Raw genomic sequence first — 22,007 nt, 5'->3', positions numbered from 1 at the left:
CAATCAGTGGCGGAGCCAGGATTTATACATAAGGGGGTCATCCTATATATATATATATATAAAGCGGAATCCTATAAGCTGTGGTGCTGCCACGTGGCAGCCCCTCCTCTATCCCGTATATTATAAAGACCCATTCACGCAATATATGCTAAAAATTAACTGCCTATATACACTAATGTAAAGGCCTTCTCCCGTATACTTCCCGCTTATATATGCTAAAATTTCCTCTCTGCATGTCGCCCCATTCCCATTAAAATCAATTATTACACCTAACAAATCCCATTAAACCCATGGATACCCTATTTAACCTTCCAATTTATCTTAATGCAACCCCATAAAGTTTTTGAGAAAACTTTTTGTATTTTCTTAAATTTTGACATAAATATCGAGCGCGAGCGTCAAAAGTTTCAGCTCTACTTAATCAAACCCTTCCCTCCTTGAAACCCAACCCATCCTCACCCAAAACCCATTCAGATGTGGGATTTTTCTCCGATGCTCTCCACGCAAAAGTAACCATCATCAGATCTTGAGCGGACGATGTTTGTCATGGCTGAGGTCTCTGAGAACGAGGTCAGTTGCTGTGGGGCCGTGTTGGTAAGCTAAGGGAATATTTTGGCTATATCTGTATGATCCGCTGCACCACCAATGCGGGCGTGGAAGCCTAGAGGCCGTCGAATCTGAAACCAAAAAAATAAAAGATATTTACTCTTTTGCTTTTTGTTCTTTCTTTTCAGATATGGAGGTGACGAATCCAGTGTTACATGTAAAAATTTTATAAAGTTTTTTCCTTCCGAAACTATTCCAGAAATTCCTTCTAATCCAAACATGGTAGGTTCAGTGGCTTTATTTTATAAAGTTTTTCTCGTCCTTTTGTTTCTTTATATTTCCTCCCTTAGGTTGATTTTACCCATGGGTTGTTCAATTCCCCGTTCTCTCAAATCTTATAATATAAGGTAAGTCTAATCTAAATTGGGAGCGCATAGCTTATTTCATTAGTCGAAAGGGGGGTTGTAGCTCATTGATATCTACCTCGCCTTGATTGTACGATCCTATCCTCTCACATGGTTTCTTGGAAACATATAAAAAAAACTGATTTTTCCTTAAAGCTCTTATTTTATGTAATGCAAATACAACGACCAACTGGACGATTCACTATCAAGTTTTCTCAAATTGATTGATGGTTTTCATTTAGAATAATTCACAGATGGCATTAGTGGCATCCTTTTTATGTAAAACGGAATGTCGCACAAAGTGGTGCTGCCACTAGCACCGCTCTATACATGCTACTTCTGTGTACAGCCCCTTTTGGGTGTATATTTTGGCATGGTCTGGTGGCAGCAGCTGCTATATATCTTGCCTCCAAAACAAAGGAATGGACTTCATGCTTTTTTATAAACATTTGGGTGCATTTGGATTGCCTGAATAAGGCACGGGAATCGGCATCCTATTCTGATTTTTGACGTTTGGTTGATTGGTAGAAATAAATGAACGGAATAAGGGGGCGGAATTGAAACCGGGGCGTAATAGATTGTGGGAAAATGCTAAAATCTGTTTACTGCCCAAGAAGTGGTAATTTGATTCTGTCTCGGTCGGAATTAGAGGATTTTTTTAATTTCATTTACAAGGGAATCATAATAGGATGCCAATTCCAATTCCTAATTCTGGCAATCTAAACGCACCTTTGAATAGACCTGGCAAACGGGTGGGCCGGGCCGGGTTTCACCCGACCCGCGGGTCCGGGTCAAACGGGCTGTTTAAAAATGACCCGGAAATTTACGGGTCACTAAATGGTTGAACCGGACCCCACCCGTACAGGCCGGGTGGACCCGCGGGTCACCCGTTTGTTTAGTAAATTTTTGTTCGTGTATACTCTATGTCCCCTCCAATGTACGCAACTTCTGCGTATAGCCATTGAAAGCTATTAATGCTATTAAAAGTTTATTAAAACTTGATTTTTTTTCACGCTGTTTTTAGAAGTTTATCATGGTCTAATCCCTTAATTTAGAAAGGATTTATCATGGTCTATTTAACCCATGATATGCAGAGGGCTTTATTATTGTCTATTTAGAAAGTTTATCACAAAGTTCATATGACAAGACGTCCTATGTGCAAACTTCTAAATTAATATCACAAACTGTCTATTTAGAAAGGAACTTTCTAAATTAAGATGGTCTATCACAAAGTTCCAAAACAATACGTAATCCAAATGCCTCTCTAGATAGTAATTTCGATATTAAACATAGGGAGTCGATTTTAAGATATTTGGGGGTCGATTTATCATTGCCCTAAATTAAATGTAATAGAGGAAGAATGTTTTACATAACCCTCATTAATTTCATGGTTTCCCCTTCCCTATTACCAATTGCACTTCCTGTCTTTTCTCATTCCATTTTATCACTTAAAATACAGCATTCTCTCTCTCTCTCTCTCTCTCTCTATATATATATATATAGATATATATATGAGGAAACTGTTGGTGAGGTTAAGCTCACCAAACTTATGGTGAGCTAGCTTGCCCAATCACATGGGGGCCCACTTTGTTAGGATGATCCAAACCATTCATTTGAAAGTCCCTTACATAGATGGGGGGTGTACCAAAAATCAGCTCCATAGGATCATCCTAACCCCTCCATTTGTGGAGGACAAAAATGGACAGACACAAATCTGCCCCATTTTTGTCCTCCACAAATGGAGGGGTTAGGATGATCCTATGGAGCTGATTTTTGGTACACCCCCTATCTATGATAAGGCCTTGCAAATGAATGGTTTGGATCACTCCCCAAAATGTGGGACCCATGTGATTGGGCAAGCTAGCTCACCATAAGTTTGGTGAGCTTAAGCTCACCAACAGTTTCCTCTATATATATATATATATATATATATATAGAGGAAACTGTTAAGCTCACCAAACTTATGGTGAGCTAGCTTGCCCAATCACATGGGGGCCCACTTTGTTAGGATGATCCAAAGCATTCATTTGAAAGTCCCTTACATAGGTGGGGGGTGTACCAAAAATCAGCTCCATAGGATCATCCTAACCCCTCCATTTGTGGAGGACAAAAATGGACAGACACAAATCTGCCCCATTTTTGTCCTCCACAAATGGAGGGGTTAGGATGATCCTATGGAGCTGATTTTTGGTACACCCCCTATCTATGATAAGGCCTTGCGAATGAATGGTTTGGATCACTCCCCAAAATGTGGGACCCATGTGATTGGGCAAGCTAGCTCACCATAAGTTTGGCAGTTTCCTCATATATATATATATATATATATATATATATATATATATATATATATATATATATATATGAGGAATATATAGCCGGTTCAAGGCCTTCCTCATCGTTATCGACCTCAACGTTCCATTGGGTCTAAGCGTAAAGTGCAACAAGGAGATTTTAGGGTTTTCCATGGATATATTTCAGCTTTTTCTCTGAGTAATACCCAGATCTAACATTAGGACTCGGTGAATTTGAATTAAAAAGCAATATTATTTGTGCAAATATTAGCATTCCTCATTAGTTTGAATTAACATTAGGACCCCCTGGATAAGCAATATTAGTATTCCTCATGAATTAAAAAGAAAATTAGTATAACTTGCGTGATAATCAATGCTTTAATTATTTGTGCACAAGTTATGTTTTGATAGAACAAACAAACAACAAATTCATTGACAATGATAATTTTTTTTTTCCTGATGGTTGACAACCACACAAGAAAAACATTTTCAATGGCTTTATGAGGGTACTGATTTGGCTTTTTTTTTAAATTTACGCGGAGCATCTTTCACACCTTGCTCACCACAACCAGCTGGCCATGTTTCCTTGGAAAGTCCGTTGATGCTTATCTTCTTAGGACGGTGTTTCTATAAAAAGAAAACTCATGCATGCAGATTTTCTGAATCTGCATTGCAACCATGGCACTGGTGAGTTTGAATTCTACAGAGGGTGCTGCAAATTTGTTGTCAAGCAGCACAGATGGGCTCTCTGTTCTTCCAAAGTATTTTGTTTCGGATGAAGAACGCAAATCACTCCATCACATTTCGCCATTAACTGATTTGACATCTATAGATCTACAAGAGCTTGATGGTCCTTCTAGGGCTCAAGCTGTGGAGAAGATAAGAAAAGCTTGCAAGAATGACGGGTTTTTCGAAGTAACTCTCATCTTTTCAGGGTGTTATAGTTGTTTTAATTTTGTGATATTCTCGTCTTCAATGTTATCTAGGGGTTCAACTCGGCCCGAGTTGTGTCCAGTTGAGACCAACCCTAGCCTAATCAGAAATAGCATTCCCTCAACCATAATCAGACCAACCTGAGCCTCAGTTCGAGAATGCATTTACCCTTAGTGTTTAAAAACGAACCGAACCAGAAGAAATGTTAACCTAGCCTCATCAGTGTTTAAAAACGCGGGTGTGATGCGGAATGCGTACAAGAAAAATCCTTGTCAACTCGGCGCGGACGCGGCCAAGAACGCACTTGACGTGGTCAAGCGGTCATAACTTGGGAGAGTCAAAGTAGTTTTTATTGATTCTACAGGAAATGCGGAACGTGGATGTGTGCGACGCGGAACACGGCCAAGAAAAATCCTTGTTGACTTGGGCGAGTTCCGTGTCGTGTCAAGGAGTTTTTAAACACTGAATCCCATACAAAATCAGGTTGAAACTGTCTGGTTCAGCTTGGTGTGGTATCCCATTTATATTCTTGTACTTTATAATCTTCACCTATAGTATGACCTCAGGGAACATATTCACAGACCATTACTCTCTTACATTTTTATTATGTCTTCTACCTGTAACAAATTGACAGAGCATAAATTTCTGCTGTTTTTAGGTCGATGACTTTCACAACAGAGAATTATTCTTGTAGGTTGTCAATCACGGAGTATCAGATAAGCTCATGGATGAAATGATAAAGGTTGCAGAGGAGTTCTTTCAAATGCCTGTGGAAGATAGAGCACATCTATACTCGGACGACTATCATAAAAGAACTCGAGTTTCCACAAGCTTCAACGTTTCAAAGGAAGATAAATTGCACTGGAGAGATTACCTTCGACACCCTTGTTATCCTATGGAAGATCACATAGAGTCCTGGCCTAACAAACCTTCATCTTACAAGTAAGTGTGTTTGTAAGGGAAGAGAGAGAGAGAGAGAGAGGAGTTTTCTGGATAATTTGCTAGAGAGTGTTGAGAAAATCCGTCGGGCAAAACGATTCGACCGTGCGCAAATTTAACGGAAAAATAAAATAACACAAATAAGGCACTGAGATTTTACGTGGTTCGGCCAAGCCTACTCCACGGGCAAAAAACACGATCTTCAAGTATGAGAAAAATAATATACAATGATTATAATGGATTAAACCCAAACTCAAACCCAAACCCCGCAACCCTTTCCTTTCCTTGCTTCTCAACCCAAGACCGTAAAAGAGAATAATCCAAGAGAAACCCAGAAGAGAAACCCCAAGAAGAAACCCAAAAGAGGAGCCCAAGAAAAACCCACATTCTCCTTCTCTCTCTTTTTCTCTCTACTCCAAGAGGTAGTCGACACACCCTTTGCACAACTCTCTTTGCAGCCACAATACAATAGAGAAAACCATCTCTTTCATTCTAGGTTTTCCAAAAAAAAATAAAACCTAAAAGTGAACAACTTTCTAAATTGACTTTGCCTTCCCACCCAAGCAATTCACCGTGGGTGGGAAATAAGGCAACTTTCCCGAGAGAGAGAGAGAGAGAGAGAGAGAGAGAGAGAGAGAGAGAGAGAGAGAGAGGAGTTTTCTGGATATTTTGCTACTTCTTACCCTCATCTCAATCGTGCCCCCACTCCTCTCTCAACACTCGGCGACACTAATTTATCTTGATAAAAAAATCCCTGGTTGACACTTACCAGACACGGTGCATGTGAGAAAATGCCCTCATCTCATTCTTACATGATTTTTTATATGGTGCATGTGAGAAAATGCCATCATAGTTTGTTACTTTAAAGTCACAAAGTTATTTAAACACCATAGTAAGGCATTTCTATATTTATTTTAAGATCATATTAGAGTTTTTTCATTTTCAATAAATTCATTCCATTTTTTATAAATTCATTCCATTTTTTATATGTTGCTTGTTTTATTAATTGGTAGGCTTATCCTATTGGAATTTTTAAGGGAAAATTTTCCCCCTTTTACAATATATATATATATATATATATATATATATATATATATATATATATATATATATATATATATATATATAGAAAACATTTCCTACACACTTGTGTAGGTAAGTTACCTACACACTAGCTTAAAATACAGTGGGGCCCACATTGTTTGGGTTATCCAAACCATTCATTTGAATGGTCCTCACATAGATAGGGTGTCCACAAAAAATCAGATCCATAGGATCATCCCAACCCTACGATTTGTGGAGGTAAAATGGACGTGTATAAACCTTCACAAATTAGTCCATTTTTTGCCTCCATAGTTTGAATGGTTGGGATGATCCTATGGATCTGATTTTTTGTGGACACCCTATCTATATGAGGACCATTCAAATGAATGGTTTGGATCACCCAAACAATGTGGGCCCCCACTGTATTTTAAGCTAGTGTGTAGGTAACTTAACTACACAAGTGTGTAGGAAATGTTATATATATATATATATGAGGAAAACGTTGGTGCGCTTAAGCTCACAATTTTTTTGGTGCGCTTAAGTGGTTATAACGTCTCCCATTGGTTCCTGTATGTGGAACCTAAACATTTAAACAAATGGGAGGCGTTATAACCACTTAAGTGCACCAAAAAAATGGTGTGCTTAAGCGCACCAACACTTTTCTCATATATATATATATATATATTATATATATATATATATATAGAGATCCAAAGCATTCATTTCAAAGGCTCTATCATAGATAGGGTGTCCACAAAAACTCAGCTCCATTGGATCATCCCAACCCTTCCATTTGTGGAAGAAAAAAATGGGCAGATTTGTGAACAAATAGTGCTTGTCCATTTCCCCCTCCACTATTGGATGGGTTAGGATGATCATATGGATCTGATTTTTGGTACACACCCTATTTATGGAAGGGCCTTGCAAATGGATGCTTTGGATCACCCCATAAATGTGGGCCCACATGATTTATTAGCACTCAAGCACAGATAAGCTATTTGCGCTCGAGCGCATAAACCTTTTTCCAATATATATATATATATATATATATATATATATATATATATATATATATATATATATAGAGAGAGAGAGAGAGAGAGAGAGAGAGAGAGAGAGAGAGAGAGAAGAGTAGGTACTCCCTGGAGTAGATAACTTATCTACTCCCTAGCTTAAAATAACAGTTGGGGCCGCATTATTTGGGTGATCCTTTGATAGCCCTCACATAGATAGGGTGTACCCAAAAAATCAGCTCAATATGATCATCCTAACCCTATGAACTGTGGAGGCAAAAATGGGCGTGTATAAACCTGCACAAATCTATCCATTTTTTGCCTCCATAGTTCATAGGGTTAGGATGATCCTATCGAGCTGATTTCTTAGGCACACCCTATCTATGTGAGGGCCCATCAAATGAATGCTTTGGATCACCCAAACAATGCGGCCCCAACTGTTATTTTAAGCTAGGGAGTAGATAAGTTATCTACCCCAGGCAGTACCTACCCTTTTCTCTCTCTCTCTCTCACACACACACACACACACACACACACACATATATATATATATATATAAGGGAAATGTTTTCTGCACGATACCTCATATAAGTTATCTGAGCAAGAGTTCAAAAAAACATATGGGCCCACACTGTTTGGATGATCCAAAGCATTCATTTGGATAGTCCAAAGATAGATAGAGTGTGCCCAAAAAATGTGGTCCATAGGATTATCCTAACCTTTCGATTTGTGGAGGTTTGAGTTGATGGGTATAAACCTCCACAAATCTCTCCATTTTTAACCTCCAAAAATCGAAGGGTTAGGATGATCCTATGGAGCTGATTTTTTGGGCACACCCTATCTATGTAAGGGCCTATCAAATGAATGCTTTAGATCATCCAAACAATGTGGGCCCACATGATTTTTTGAGCCCTTGCTCAGATAACTTATCTGAGGTATCGCGCAGAAAATGTTTCCCCCTATATATATATATATATATATATATATATATATATATATATATATATATATATATATATATATATATATATGAGAAGACAGTTACCTACACACTAGCTTAAAATACAGTGGGGGCCCACATTGTTTGGGTGATCCAAACCATTCATTTGAATGGTCCTCACATAGATAGGGTGTCCACAAAAAATCAGATCCATAGGATCATCCCAACCCTACGATTTGTGGAGATAAAATGGACGTGTATAAACCTTCACAAATTAGTCTATTTTTTGCCTCCATAGTTTGAATGGTTGGGATGATCCTATGGATCTGATTTTTTGTGGACACCCTATCTATGTGAGGACCATTCAAATGAATGGTTTGGATCACCCAAACAATGTGGGCCCCCACTGTATTTAAAGCTAGTGTGTAGGTAAGTTACCTACACACTTGTGTAGGAAATGTTTTCTCTCTCTCTCTCTCTCTCTATATATATATATATATATATATATATATATATATATATATATATATATATATATATATATATATACATACACAGGACAGTGTTTCTAAGGGATTCCTTAGATAAGGCATCTAAGGGATCGATAAAAAAACATAGGGGGGCCACATTGTTTGGGTGATGCAAACATGTGTTTTTTGAGCGATTCCCTTAGATATCGTATCTAAGGTATTCTTTAGAAACACTAAATCGTGTGTGTGTTTATATAGGAAAAGTGATTGTGAAGGGTCGAGCAGATAACATTATTTGCTTGACCGGGCAAAAAACACAGTGGGCCCACATTGTTTTGATGATCCAAAACATTTATTTGATGGGCCCTGACATAGATAAGATTTGCCCAAAAAGATCAGCTCCATAGGATCATCCTAACCCTTCGATTTTTGGACGTTAAAAATGAGCATATTTTTGAAGATTTATACCCGTCCATTTTAACCTCCCCAAATCAAGGGTTGGGATGATCCTATGGAGTTGATTTTTTGGGCACACCCTATCTATGTCAGGGTCCATCAAATGAATGGTTTGCATCACTGTTTTTTGGCCGGTCGAGCAGATACCATATCTGCTCTACCCTCCGCAATTACTTTTCCCATACATATGTGTGTGTGTATATATATATATATAGATAGAGAGAGAGAGAGAGAGAGAGAGAGAGAGAGAGAGAGAGAGAAGTGTCTTTAGTCGGCCGACTAGAGAACCTTCTCTAGTCCGCCGACCCAAAACACAGTGGGCCCACAATGTTTGGATGATCCAAAGCATTCCTTTGATAGGCCCTGAAATAGATAGGGTGTGCCCAAAAAATCAGTTCCATAGGACCATCTTAACCCTTCGATTTGTGGAGCTAAAAATTGGGCAAATTAGTGAAGTTTTATACCAATCCATTTTAACCTCCACAAATCGTAGGGTTGGGATGATCCTATGGAGCTGATTTTTTGGGCACACCCTATCCATGTCAGGGCCTATTAAATGAATGCTTCGGATCACACAAAAACTGTGGGCCCGCACTGAATTTTTGGCTGACGGACTAGAAAACTTTTCTAGTCGGCCGACTAGAAACATCAACCCCATATATATATATATATATATATATATATATATATATATATATATATATATATAATTTTGATAATAATCGCACATGAAAGAGTCTCCATATTATGCAATTATGATCATGTGTTTTTCTGTTTTTCCATTACTAGGAAAATTGCAGCTGAATATGTGACGGCCATCCGAGCACTGGTTCTGAAATTATTAGAAGCCATCTCTGAATCCCTTGGTCTGGAGAAAGATTACATATCTAACGCCTTAGGGAAGCAAAACCAGACAATGCAAATAAACTACTACCCACCATGTCCAAACCCAGATCTAACATTAGGACTTGGTGCGCATACAGACCCAAATTGTCTGACAGTTGTTCAACACGACGATGTCTCAGGTTTGCAGATCATGAAAGATAATAAATGGTTCGATGTACCTTCCCTTCATGGAGCTTTCTTTGTCAACATCGCTGATCAGTTGCAGGTAACACCATATAATCCCATCTACACATACATAAATATATGTCAAGGCAATTCCACAAACTTTTTCAGGAGAGAAACATATTGGGAGTGTGCAGGCGAAATTCCATTTTTGAGGCTTAATTTTTTTAGTATAAAACAATCACCACGTAGTAGATTTTGGCTTATTGATTTATTTAGGGCCCGTTTGGATGCCGAGAAGATTTTGATTTGGATTTATCACATTTGCAGCCCTTTTTGCATTGTGGTTTGGATCCGGATCAAATCCTTGGATTTCCAAATCAGCGATTGACAGTGAAAAAAATCAGATCTCCAAATATACTATGGAAATAAGTAATTGGAAATCTGGTAGTTTTCTTCACCCTCGCTGCTCAACCTCTCCCCTCCAATAGGAAGTATCCCCTTGCCTTTCTGTCTCCCTTAAACATGAGCTGGCGGATCAATTCAATCTGTATATATTCAAAACTCAATTCCAAATCCAAATACAAAATATGAGGTATCCAAAGGGCCCTTAATTCATTTGTGGTGGTTGTTCTCTCTTAAAAATGCCATACATCAAATGGATTATTTAGAAATTGCCTAGAAACACATGCACGAGCGCGCGCGCACACACACTCTGTTGGGTCAGAATCCGGGACTCCCTCACCTCGACAGGTGGAGGGATTTGACATAGGTGCGTGCAGAAGGATCCCCGTGCCCCATTTCACCACTCGTCCTAACACACGACATCGGCCACACGTGCGGCGTTAGAAATTGTGTCCCACTGCTTTGAAAGCCAATCAATCCCTCCACGAAATTAAATGTGCATGCTATACATCATCACCCCCTCACCAGTGAGGGCACGACAAGTGGGTTTTATACCAAACGACAGTGATCAAACTTCGATCTATTCAAAAGCCTCCACGCACAGAGAAACAAGGGGCATCTTCGAGTGTAACTCCTCTACCATCTCGCTGTCATCTTCAACCTTGGAAACCCTAAGATAACCTTACATCTCTGTCATTTGTGCTCTTAGTTTTCACTGTGATATTGATTTCTGACTTGTGCATCGGAGTGGTTTCCCGAAGCGAAAGGCCTGGGACCCCTAACGCTTTCTCTGTGTGCACAGGACACCAAAGATTGAACTTCTACCAGCTCTCCGATCGGAGAACCAGATCTCGCCATCATCAGATTGTCGCCATTCGTGCGACTTGTTCCTGTGACCAACTAAAAAATGGTTAAGAACACATCTAGTCTTCAACCATTTGACACAGTCAACCGGAGTAGGGCTGCTCGAAACTCCGCCACAAATCAAGTTTCACAGCCCTGTGAGGATCAATTGCCTCATACAATCGAGTCTCCGGTGTCCGTTAATCCACCACATGCTCCGACAATGGACATGTTCAACGGCCTATCGCAGCAGGTGGACGATGTATGAGGATTGCTCGAGGCCATCATTCATAACCACCAGCAGGCCGCTGCCAATGCCGCTCCACGAGCGGGCAATACGGATGTAAACCCCGTGGAGGAGGCCAATCCCCAGGAGAGTAGACATTCAAGGAGCAAAAGCCTGGGCAATTAAGTGGCCTTAGCTTTAGCCGTGAGTCCCCCTCAGAACCAAGGCGCACCCAATACCGGCGCGAGATGCCGGACCGTGGTTGAATTGACGTTCATCAACTACGCCAACATAGAGCGAGCCGCGCCTCCACGGGAAAATGAGGAGGCCGCTGTAGTAGTCTAGCTCCCTCCATATCCTCTTCTTCTCGACCTCCAACGCTGGATGTAAGACCTTCGACGACAGATCCGGAAGCCCTACGATTCTGACCTTTTGGAAGAGTGGGAAAGAGAGGCCGACTCTCCCTTAACCCAGGAGATCATGGCCGCCTCAGTGGATCTGACCTTCGATATCTCAAGGTTCGGCTAGTATAATGGGACTACAGATCCCCCTGAGTACCTCCTATCCTTCTGCCGAACCATGACCTTTCAGTGGGCGTCGGGTGGCTTCATGTGTAAGGCCTTCTCCTCCCTCCTAAAGCAGAGTGCGAGTACTTAGTATTCGCTTACGTCCAGGCTCGATTGCATCCTTCCAAGAGCTGGGCCGAGAGTTTGCCTCCATTTCGCCAACAGCCGACTTGCCCCAAGCCTGCCGATGTACTCATGGCCATGGGACAGTGGAAAGATGAAATGTTGTGGAGCTTCGTAGCCCCGTTCCGCGCTCAAGACTACTAGATTAGAAAGGTCAACTACGAGATGGCCACCTCAGCTTTGATTGCAGCCATTCATAACCAGGACCTGAAGCTCTCCCTCAACATCGCAACACCACACACCCCCCTAGACCATCGATAATTAATGACCCGTGTTGACAGATATGTAAATGCTGAGGACTCTTTCGCTACATTAAAAGAGCTGAAGCTCGCCCGGACGGGTAGGAGAAAGACAGAAGGATGAGCTCTGGGCGGCCCAGAGTGGAACAAGCCGTTCTACCAAGATAACTGACCTCCCAACCGAGTGCCCGCCGCCGCCGCTCGAAAGGTACAACCTTCTCCCTTTAAACACCACAATTTCAAATAATTTGCTTGAGATCAGGGACAGGGAGTTCGTCCAATACTCCAATGGACAAAGAAGGTTTGGAAAAAAGGTAGGAGGTGAGACTTCAACAAATACTGCCACTTCCACAAAAATTGCGTCCATGCCACGGATGAATGTTACCACCTCAAGAGGGAAATCAAAAGGCTGACCGATGCAGGGAACATCACCAGGTACCAATAGAAACCTCCCAGGGACGAACAACTCCTACAAAGGTCTGAACGCAATCGGCCTCTAGTCCGCCAATGCTCCACAAGCTACCACTGATCCCCAGAAAGGCACAAAGAGGAAGGATGACGCCAATGTTCTCTTGACCCTAGACAGGATAGGCGCACTCAGATCGGCAGAGATATAAATATAATCTCTTGGGGGCCGGCAGCCGGTGGACCAACTACGGCCAGAGGAAAAGCATACGCCAAAGAGATACATGCATTAGAAGCCTAGGTTAAAAAGGTCCGCTCTGATCCCCCCAGGACCAGCTCAGTTATCTCCTTCTCGGATGAAGACTATAATGGCATCCATACCTCGCACGACGATGCAATGGTTGTTCGTCTGATCATCCTCAACTTCAACGTTCGCAAAATTCCGATTGACATCCTCCACTATGATGCTTTCAAATAGATGCACCTCGGGATGAAAAAATCACCCCAGTTGAATGGTCTATGTATGGTATCTCAGGAGGGGCCATAAGGGTGGAAGCCAAGATCGACCTCCCGGTCACTTTCGGCACTGAGCCTCATCAGAGAACTATCGTCGAGACATTCCTCATAGTACGGGTCCCCTCCGCTTATAACGACATTATCGGAAGACCCGCTCAAAAGAAGCTCAAGGCCATCATCTCAATACCCCATCTCAAGATGAAGTTCCCCACTGATCGAGGGATGGAGGAAATATGTGGAGGTGGACCGTATGGACGACTGATTACTATCCTCGAGAAATAGCACTAGCAAAGAAACCCTGTAAGTATTTAGTTTTGTTTGTATTGAAAGTGTATTTTTTTGCTTGTCTATTTGTTTCCTCTTCCAGCACAGGGACGGCACTCAATGTAATTAGTGGTCGTTATATTTCGATTGAAAGGAAATTTAATTATCCTCAAAATTGTCTACAACATTTCCTCGCTCATATCTCCGGACGATCTCCATGGAATCTCCACTCTGCATACGCTTCACAGAGAATTCGCCAAGGGAACGAAGCTCGGATCTAACCTTCAGAGGTCCAAGATCGCGAGGCTCATCCATATCCCAGGACAATCCCCACGGAAGCTCCACTTTGCCTGCTCTTCAGTTGTAGAGGATTCGCCAAGGGAACGAATCTCGGATTCGATCTTCAGAGGTCTACGATCGCGAGGCTAGTCCATATCTCTGGACAAGCTCCATGGGAGCTCCACTTTGCTTGCTCTTAAGCGGTAGAGGGTTTCCAAGGGAACAAAGCTTGGATCCGACCTCCAGAAGTCCTTGATCGCGAGGCTCGCCCATATCTTCGGATGATCTCTACGGAAGCTCCACTCTGCATGCTCTTTAGTGACACAGGATTCTCCAAGGGAACAAGGCTTGGATCCGGCCTCTAGAGATCTAGGATCGCAAGGTCGCCCATGTCTCCGGACATCTCCACGGAAGCTCCACCTTGCCTGCTCTTCAGTGACAGAGGATTCGCCAATGGAACAAAGCGCAAATCCGACCTCCAGAGGTTCAAGATCGCGAGGCTCTCCCATATCTGCGGACGATTTCCACGGAAGCTCCACTCTGCCGTTCTTCAGCGGTAGAGGATTCGCCAAGGTAACAAAGCTCGTATCCAACTTCCAAGGGTCCAAGATCAAAAGGTTAGCCCATATGGCCAGATGATCTCCATGGAAGTTCCACTATAGCTGCTCTTCAACGGCAGAAGATTCTCCAAGTGAACGAAGCTCGGATCTGACCTCCAGAGGTCCAAGATCGCGAGGCTCGCCCATATCTCTGGATGATCTCCACGAAAGCTCCACTCAGCCGTCTCTTCAGCGGCAATGGATTCTCCAAGGGAATGAAGCTAAATACGACCTCCAAAGTTCCATGATCGCGAGGCTCGCCCATATGTATGGACGATCTCCATGGGAGCTCCACTCTATCTGCTCTTCAGCAGCAGAGGATTCTCCAAGGCAACGAAGCTTGGATCCAACCTCCCAAGGTCAAAGATCACAAAACTCGCCCGTATCTCCGGATGATCTCCAAGGAAACTCCTCCCATTCAACTCTTCAGCGACAGAGGATTCACCATTGATCGAAGCTCGGATCCAGCACCCCACAATCAGAGATCGTGAGGTCATACTATCTCCGAATAAATTACCACGGAAGGTCCATCCTGTTTGCTCTTCAGCGACAGAGGATTCTCCAAGTGGAAGAAGCTCAGATTCGACCTTCAGAGGTACATGATCTCGAGCTTCACCCGTACTTCTAAGAACGTTTCCGCGGAAGCTCCACCCTACCTACATGCAATTTGCCCTAAGTACAGAATTCGCTCCATACAAAAGTCCCCACGCTCAAAGAAACAAGGGGTATCTTCTAGTCTAACTCCTTTACCATCTCACTATCATCTTCAACCTCAGAAACCCTAAGATAAGCTTACATCTCTTTCATTTATGTCACTTAGCTGTCATTGTGATCCCGATTTCTGACTTGAGCGTCGTAGTGGCTTCCGGGAACCAAAGGCCTGGGACCCCTAACGCTTTCTCTGTAAGCGTAGGATGACATAGATTGAACTTCACATATATTGAACTTCTATCAGCCTTCAGATAGGAGAACCAGAACTTGCCATCATCACACACATATGTATGTGTGTGTAAGTGGGGGACATTCCACATAGCCTCAAATATGTATGTACATACATACATATATATGTATGTAGATATTGTATATATCTACATACATATATATATATATATATATATATATATATATATATATATATATATATATATATATATATATATATAGAAAACTGTTGGTGAGCTTAAGCGCACCATTTTTTTGGTGCGCTTAAGTTGCTATAACGCCTCCCATTGGTGCGCTTAAGCGGGACCCAAACATTTAAACGAATGGGAGGCGCTATAACAACTTAAGCGCACCAAAAAAATGGTGAGCTTAAGCGCACCAACAGTTCTCTCATATATAGGAAACTGTTGGTGAGCTTAAGCTCACCAAACTTATGGTGAGCTAGCTTGCCCAATCACATGGGGGCCCACTTTGTTAGGATGATCCAAACCATTCATTTGAAAGTCCCTTACATAGATGGGGGGTGTACCAAAAATCAGCTCCATAGAATCATCCTAACCCCTCCATTGTGGAGGACAAAAATGGACAGACACAAATCTGCCCATTTTTGTCCTCCACAAATGGAGGGGTTAGGATGATCCTATGGAGGGTACACCCCCTATCTATGATAAGGCCTTGCAAATGAATGGTTTGGATCACCACAGAACATGTGGGACCCATGTGATTGGGCAAGCTAGCTCACCAACAGTTTCCTCATATATATATATATATATATATATATATATATATATATGAGGAAAGTGTTGGTGCGCTTGAGCGCACCAAGCATATTTATATATGTGTGTGTACACACACACACACATATATATATATATATATATATATATAGAGGAAAGTGAAGCTATACCACCGGTGTAGCTAACTTAGCTACACCGCCGGCTTAAAATACAATGAGCGCACATTGTTTTGGTGATCCAAAACATTCATTTGATTGACCCTCACATAGATAAGGTGTCCACCAAAAATCAGCTCCATAGGATCATCCCAACCCTTCAAACTGTGGAGGCAAAAATGGACAAATTTGTGAAGGTTTTTACACGTTCATTTTTGCCTCCACAAATCGTAGGGTTGGGATGATCCTATGGAGCTGATTTTTGGTGGACACCCTATCTATGTGAGGGCCAATCAAATGAATTCTTTGGATCACCAAAATAATGTGGGCCCATTGTACTTTAAGCCGGCGGTGTAGCTAAGTTAGCTACACCGGTGGTGTAGCTTCACTTTCCTCATATATATATATATATATATATATATATATATATATATATATATATATATGTGTGTGTGTGTGTGTGTGTAATTTTCAAAGTAAAGAAAAAAAAATGCTGATTTTCTTTTCCTCTTGGAGGGCTCAGACCATTGAAGAACTCAAGCAATAATAAGCTGATTTTGCATTAACAACCCATCTAGAATATTAGAAAATTGCTAATAATTCTGTAAAGCCCTCGTGAAATAACTCACAATGGACATGTAATCTATGTCCCCTTAGCCAAATACTTATTTTTTAAAACCAAAATTTTATTTAGCAACCAGGGCAACACTTGAGTTTTTATTATGTGATAAGAGAACTACAAGAGGGAAACTTTACACCTTACCTCAAACGCCAAAATTAAAATGGTATTGTTCATACTGAATGCTGGGAACATCTAGAATATCGCATATAGAACCCTAGTCATTCTTGGAAGGTCTTGCCACTGCAATTGTATATACAATTATCTCTTCCAGAGAAATAACAAGGGAGTCAGCAACTTGATTATCCTCTAAAATTTGTAAGACATGTAGCATATACATTTGAGAAAATGGTTTCTCTAAATATATATATATATATATATATATATATATATATATATATATATATAGAAAACGGTTTCTACACACTAGTGTAGATAAGTTACCTACACACTAGCTTAAAATACAGTGGAGGGCATATTGTTTGGGTGATCCAAACCATTCGTTTGATTGGCCCTCACATAGATAGGGTGTCCACAAAAAATCAGCTCCACAGGATCATCCCAACGCTACGATTTGCGGAGGTAAAATGGATGTGTATAAACCTTCACAAATCTGTCCATTTTTTGCCTCCACGGTTCGAAGGTTAGGATGATTCTATGAAGCTGATTTTTTGGGCATACCCTATCTATGTGAGGGCCCATCAAATGAATGCTTTGGATCACCCAAACAATGTGGCCCCCCATTGTATTTTAAGCTAGTGTGTAGATAACTTATGTACACTAAGTGTGTAGAAACCGTTTTCTTATATATATATATATATATATATATATATATATATATATATATATATATATATATATATATATATATATATATATCTGTGTGTGTGTGTTTGTATAAACCGTTTTCTTAATGCTTTGGATCAATGTTCACCCAAAAGTCACGCCAATTTGAGTGATGCTACTATGTAATAATAATACAAACACTTTTTGTCATTGTATGAGATGGTGTGCCTATGACTTGTTTTTGACCTTCTATATAAGAATGCGTCCCATTTAAACATTCCTCCTTATCCCTACATATATTTACTTATATTTGTTTTTCTCTGCATATTTTATGATTTTAGGTGATAAGCAATGGTGAATACAAGAGCTTGGTGCATAGGGTTGTGACTAATTCTACTAAGAGGCGGATATCCATACCTACATTCTACGGGCCCTCCCTTGATACCATTATCAAACCAGCTTCTTCCATGGTAGCCCTCCATCCTCATGGTGCTCTCTACACCGCCTTCACCTACGGACAGTTCATCGACCATTTCTACTCTCAAAGGCTTGTTACGACCACACTCAAACGCTTTGAAATTTCATGCAGTGAGATAGAATACAAAGTGGTTTGATCAGTATAACCACGCAGCCGTTGTTGAAGATCAATCAATAAAGTGTGTTCCACTTGTAACAACGTTCGTCGTGATAATTCTATAAAAATGATTGCATATAGATTTTCCTGTCATTGTTGGCTACCATGTATTCTATAACATTTTCAATCCCATTAAACTTGGGAACTGTTTTCCTGGATAGTATTTCTCGAAAAGTACAGTGGGTCTCAATTCATTGTTGACTTTTTAAGAGCACAAATACGAAATAAAATAGAACAATAGAAGATTTTTCTATTGTTCGATCACCATCCTAACTGTGACGCCCTGAACCAGGGGTCCGCAACAGCTTGTTCGATCACCATCCTAACACAATTGCACGTTAATATCATTTCCTAAAGACACACCCCAAGACCCAGATGTTAACCGAAATACCTAAGAAGGACAGATCACACATACATAATCCATGGCTTAGAGTACATTATTGATTCAAACATACCATAAAAAAAGAAAAAACTTTCCATTAAGATCGATCCATATGATACATCATTTATAGGTATGCACATTTTGTAGTGGTCCCATTTGACATCTTACAAACCAAAATAGAAGACTTGTATTAATACCACCAAGTCAACTTATATTTACATCATTTGATGGTACAACTAACATAATAAAAAAAACATAACTACACAAAGAAAACACCGAGCTCAGGAATCACTCGTGCTCTCCAAAAAAAAAAAAAAAAAGAAAAAAGAAAAAAACTCTCCTCCAGATGACTCAAGATGAGCTTTCGTCTCAAGATTTACTGATGTGTAAAAATAGTCATAAAATTCGGAATAAGCTATACAACCCAATAGGGAACTAACAATCACTACAAGAAAATGGTTATTACCGGCATTCTCCTACTGGCGTTTCAAAAAAACGTCGTTAATAATAAACATACACCGACGTTCATAGAAGAAACGTCGGTGTATGGACGTTATTAAAACGTCATTAAAGATTAATATTTACCGACGTTTATTATTTAAAACGTTGGTAATAAGATTAATTTATTTTACTTAATTATTTATAATATACCGACGTTTTCTAAAACGTCGCTGAATTAGAAAACACCGACGTTTATATATACACATGTCGGTGAGTATTGTTTTAAGTAGGAAATTTGACGCAGTTATTCTTTCCCGCACGCGACTCCGGACTCTCTCTGTTCGTTCTTATCTTTTTGGTTTTTAGGATTTCTTCAAAGCCTCTTCCTTAATTGGATTATGTCCATCCACAACCCTAAATCCTGGTATTTTAGCTACCAAATCTCTCTAATCTCCCAAATATCTTTTAGAAGGTATGTTATTAGGGTTATTTTCAGTTTTTTTTTTTGTTGCAAACCATTGGGTTTTTTCTGTTTGTTTCCTGTTCAAACGAATTTTGGTTAATCTCCCTATTCTAACACATGCAATCTATCTTTTTAGGGTTTTCCTCAGATTCTTTGATTGTAATATATACTTTAGGGTTTTTCTTTGATTATTATATATCCTTTAGGGTTTTTCTCATACAAAGGGCTTTTATTTATGGCTTTCTTTTAGGGTTTTGTCAGATTCTCTGACTGTAATATCCGGCCGCCGAACTTCACCTCCGTTTCATCTCCCAAATCTCGTTCAGTGCTTAGCCGAAAAGAAGCAAGATTTAGCTGAGGTTTAACGGAAGAATCAACTCCAGAGGTATTTCTTTTTGTGAAAGAGGTGAAGTTTGTTTCGAATTGAGTAAAATAGATTGAGATTTTGTTGAACACGGCTTATATTTGTAGGGTTTTAACTCTAAAATGCTGCTCGTTTGGTTTTTTTTTTCTTTTCCGGTTTATTTGATAAAGAGAAAAATGATACATTTATGGGCACAATACGCCATCCGTAACTCGGAACATATGAGAGAGGGAGATCCAGAACTCAGGATAGACAAGGGTTAGGTTTTATTTGAAGTTTCATGTTTTTTTTTTTTGTTACCCAAAAAATTATAGGGTTTTGTTGTAAATAGCTGCTGAATTTTTCCTGATTCTTGGATGTTCCGGTCCCTCTACTTGTGGACACTACAAATTAGTGCAAATAGCTACTGATATTCAGATTATCCTTTTCAAATTTATTTCATTTTCAGTTTTAAATTAGTAGAGTTGTTACCTTTATTTTGATTGGGATGTGAATCTCTATTTCTCTCCTTGGATTACAGCAAATAAGATAAATTCAATAATCTTCACATTGAAGCCTTCTGGCGGATGTAATCGCAGGTTAGGGTGACATCTTGTCCTCCTTTCTTTTTTTATATCTATTCAATAAAATCATCTATCCAAAAAAATCATCTTTTTTTATATCTCATTCATCTTTGTTGTTTTTATTGGCCTGTCTTTGTGGTTCGATTTAAGGGCTAAATTTCTATGTCTGAATACCTCTCAACATAGAATTATTGGCTGAATGCTGATATGATATGAAGGTTCATTGGTTTGATCTAAAAGCTCAGTTTCATGGAAAGCTAGCATGTCACAATATCTACTTAGGTCATTGTAATTCAACATCACTTTTACATAGAGGCCTTTTTAATTTCTCAGTTTGGACAACCCTCTTGCACAGACAGAGAAATTAATGACAGAGAACAAGGGTTAACTGACAGGCAAGACTTGGAAGAGGAAGAGATTAATGGCGGAGAAGAATATTTGGGGAGTCAGCACACTCATGAAGAAAGAAACACAGGAAGTAAAGGGAATAGAGTGAAGAGAGCTCCCATGTGGACGAGGGATTACGTTCACCATTAGCCTAAGAAGGATGATTAGCTAAGGAATATTATATTAGGTTGTTATCTTTTAGTTTTCTTGTTATTTTGTAAAAAGAGCTGAATTAGATAGGATTGTGTCAGAGAATCCCATTCTGTTAGGCTAGCTCTATAAAAGAGCATCATGACAAGTAAAAGACAAAAGAAAAATATTATTTCTCTCCCATTCTCTCTGTTTTCCTTCTGCTTCTTCTTCTCTCTTTCTCTCTTTTCCTCCTCTAAATTTTCTTTCTCACTGTGATCAAAACAAAGTTTGTGAAGAGATCATAACATTTTTGTGAAGAGATCATAACATTTGGTGCTTTCATTGACTCTGTCTGGAAGCATTCCATCCATGGTAGACAACACAAGAGCTCAATCCAAAGTAGTGTTGTTTGATACATTTGATTTAATGCCTTGGGTTTCAAAGAGAATTCCACTTGGAAATTCTTTTATAACACCTCTCTAGATCAAAGAGTATCATTATATTACTCTGGCATATTTTGTTTTATTTTGCACTAGACAGTTGGTGGACTATTTTGTGTCTTTCAATTATCCCCTCCTAATATTTAGTATTCATTCAATAGGATATAGCTCATCGAGTCATGTCATTCATGGAACGTCTCAAGCGTGCAATTTGAACGTCTCAAGCGTGCAATTTGAACAGCTCCTCCAAGCAAGAAGATTATACAGGGCTTCCAACAGAGTTTTGCTCATGTTGATTTCATTCAGGCAAAGGCAAAGATATTTATATCTTTTGTTATAGATTATTATCTCAAGAATATAGTATAGAGTAGTTGTCATTTTAATTAGTTGATATTCAGTTTTTAGCAGCTTTACTAAACCCAATTAGTTATTTCAGATAAAAAGAACTGTAAC

The 22,007-nt window shown here is 39.9% G+C and overlaps 1 protein-coding gene across 1 annotated transcript; it reads left to right on the top strand.

The window, feature by feature from the left end:
* Positions 1 to 3,914: 3,914 nt before the first annotated feature.
* On the top strand, positions 3,915 to 18,460 carry LOC143891364 (protein DMR6-LIKE OXYGENASE 1-like). The gene is made up of 4 exons (XM_077395970.1): positions 3,915 to 4,156; positions 4,869 to 5,116; positions 9,826 to 10,147; positions 18,090 to 18,460. The coding sequence occupies exons 1-4, from the start codon at positions 3,920 to 3,922 to the stop codon at positions 18,360 to 18,362; spliced, it is 1,080 nt and encodes a 359-aa protein (XP_077252085.1). The 5' UTR covers positions 3,915 to 3,919; the 3' UTR covers positions 18,363 to 18,460.
* The last annotated feature ends 3,547 nt before the right edge of the window (positions 18,461 to 22,007 follow it).

The sequence above is a fragment of the Tasmannia lanceolata genome, unplaced genomic scaffold, assembly GCF_043159265.1.
Source record: "Tasmannia lanceolata isolate RefF3 unplaced genomic scaffold, GAP_Taslan_0.1 ptg000002l, whole genome shotgun sequence".
Classification (NCBI taxonomy): domain Eukaryota; kingdom Viridiplantae; phylum Streptophyta; class Magnoliopsida; order Canellales; family Winteraceae; genus Tasmannia; species Tasmannia lanceolata.
The sequence above is the reverse complement of the archived record's forward strand: the minus strand, read 5'-3'. Positions and strand labels throughout refer to the sequence as shown.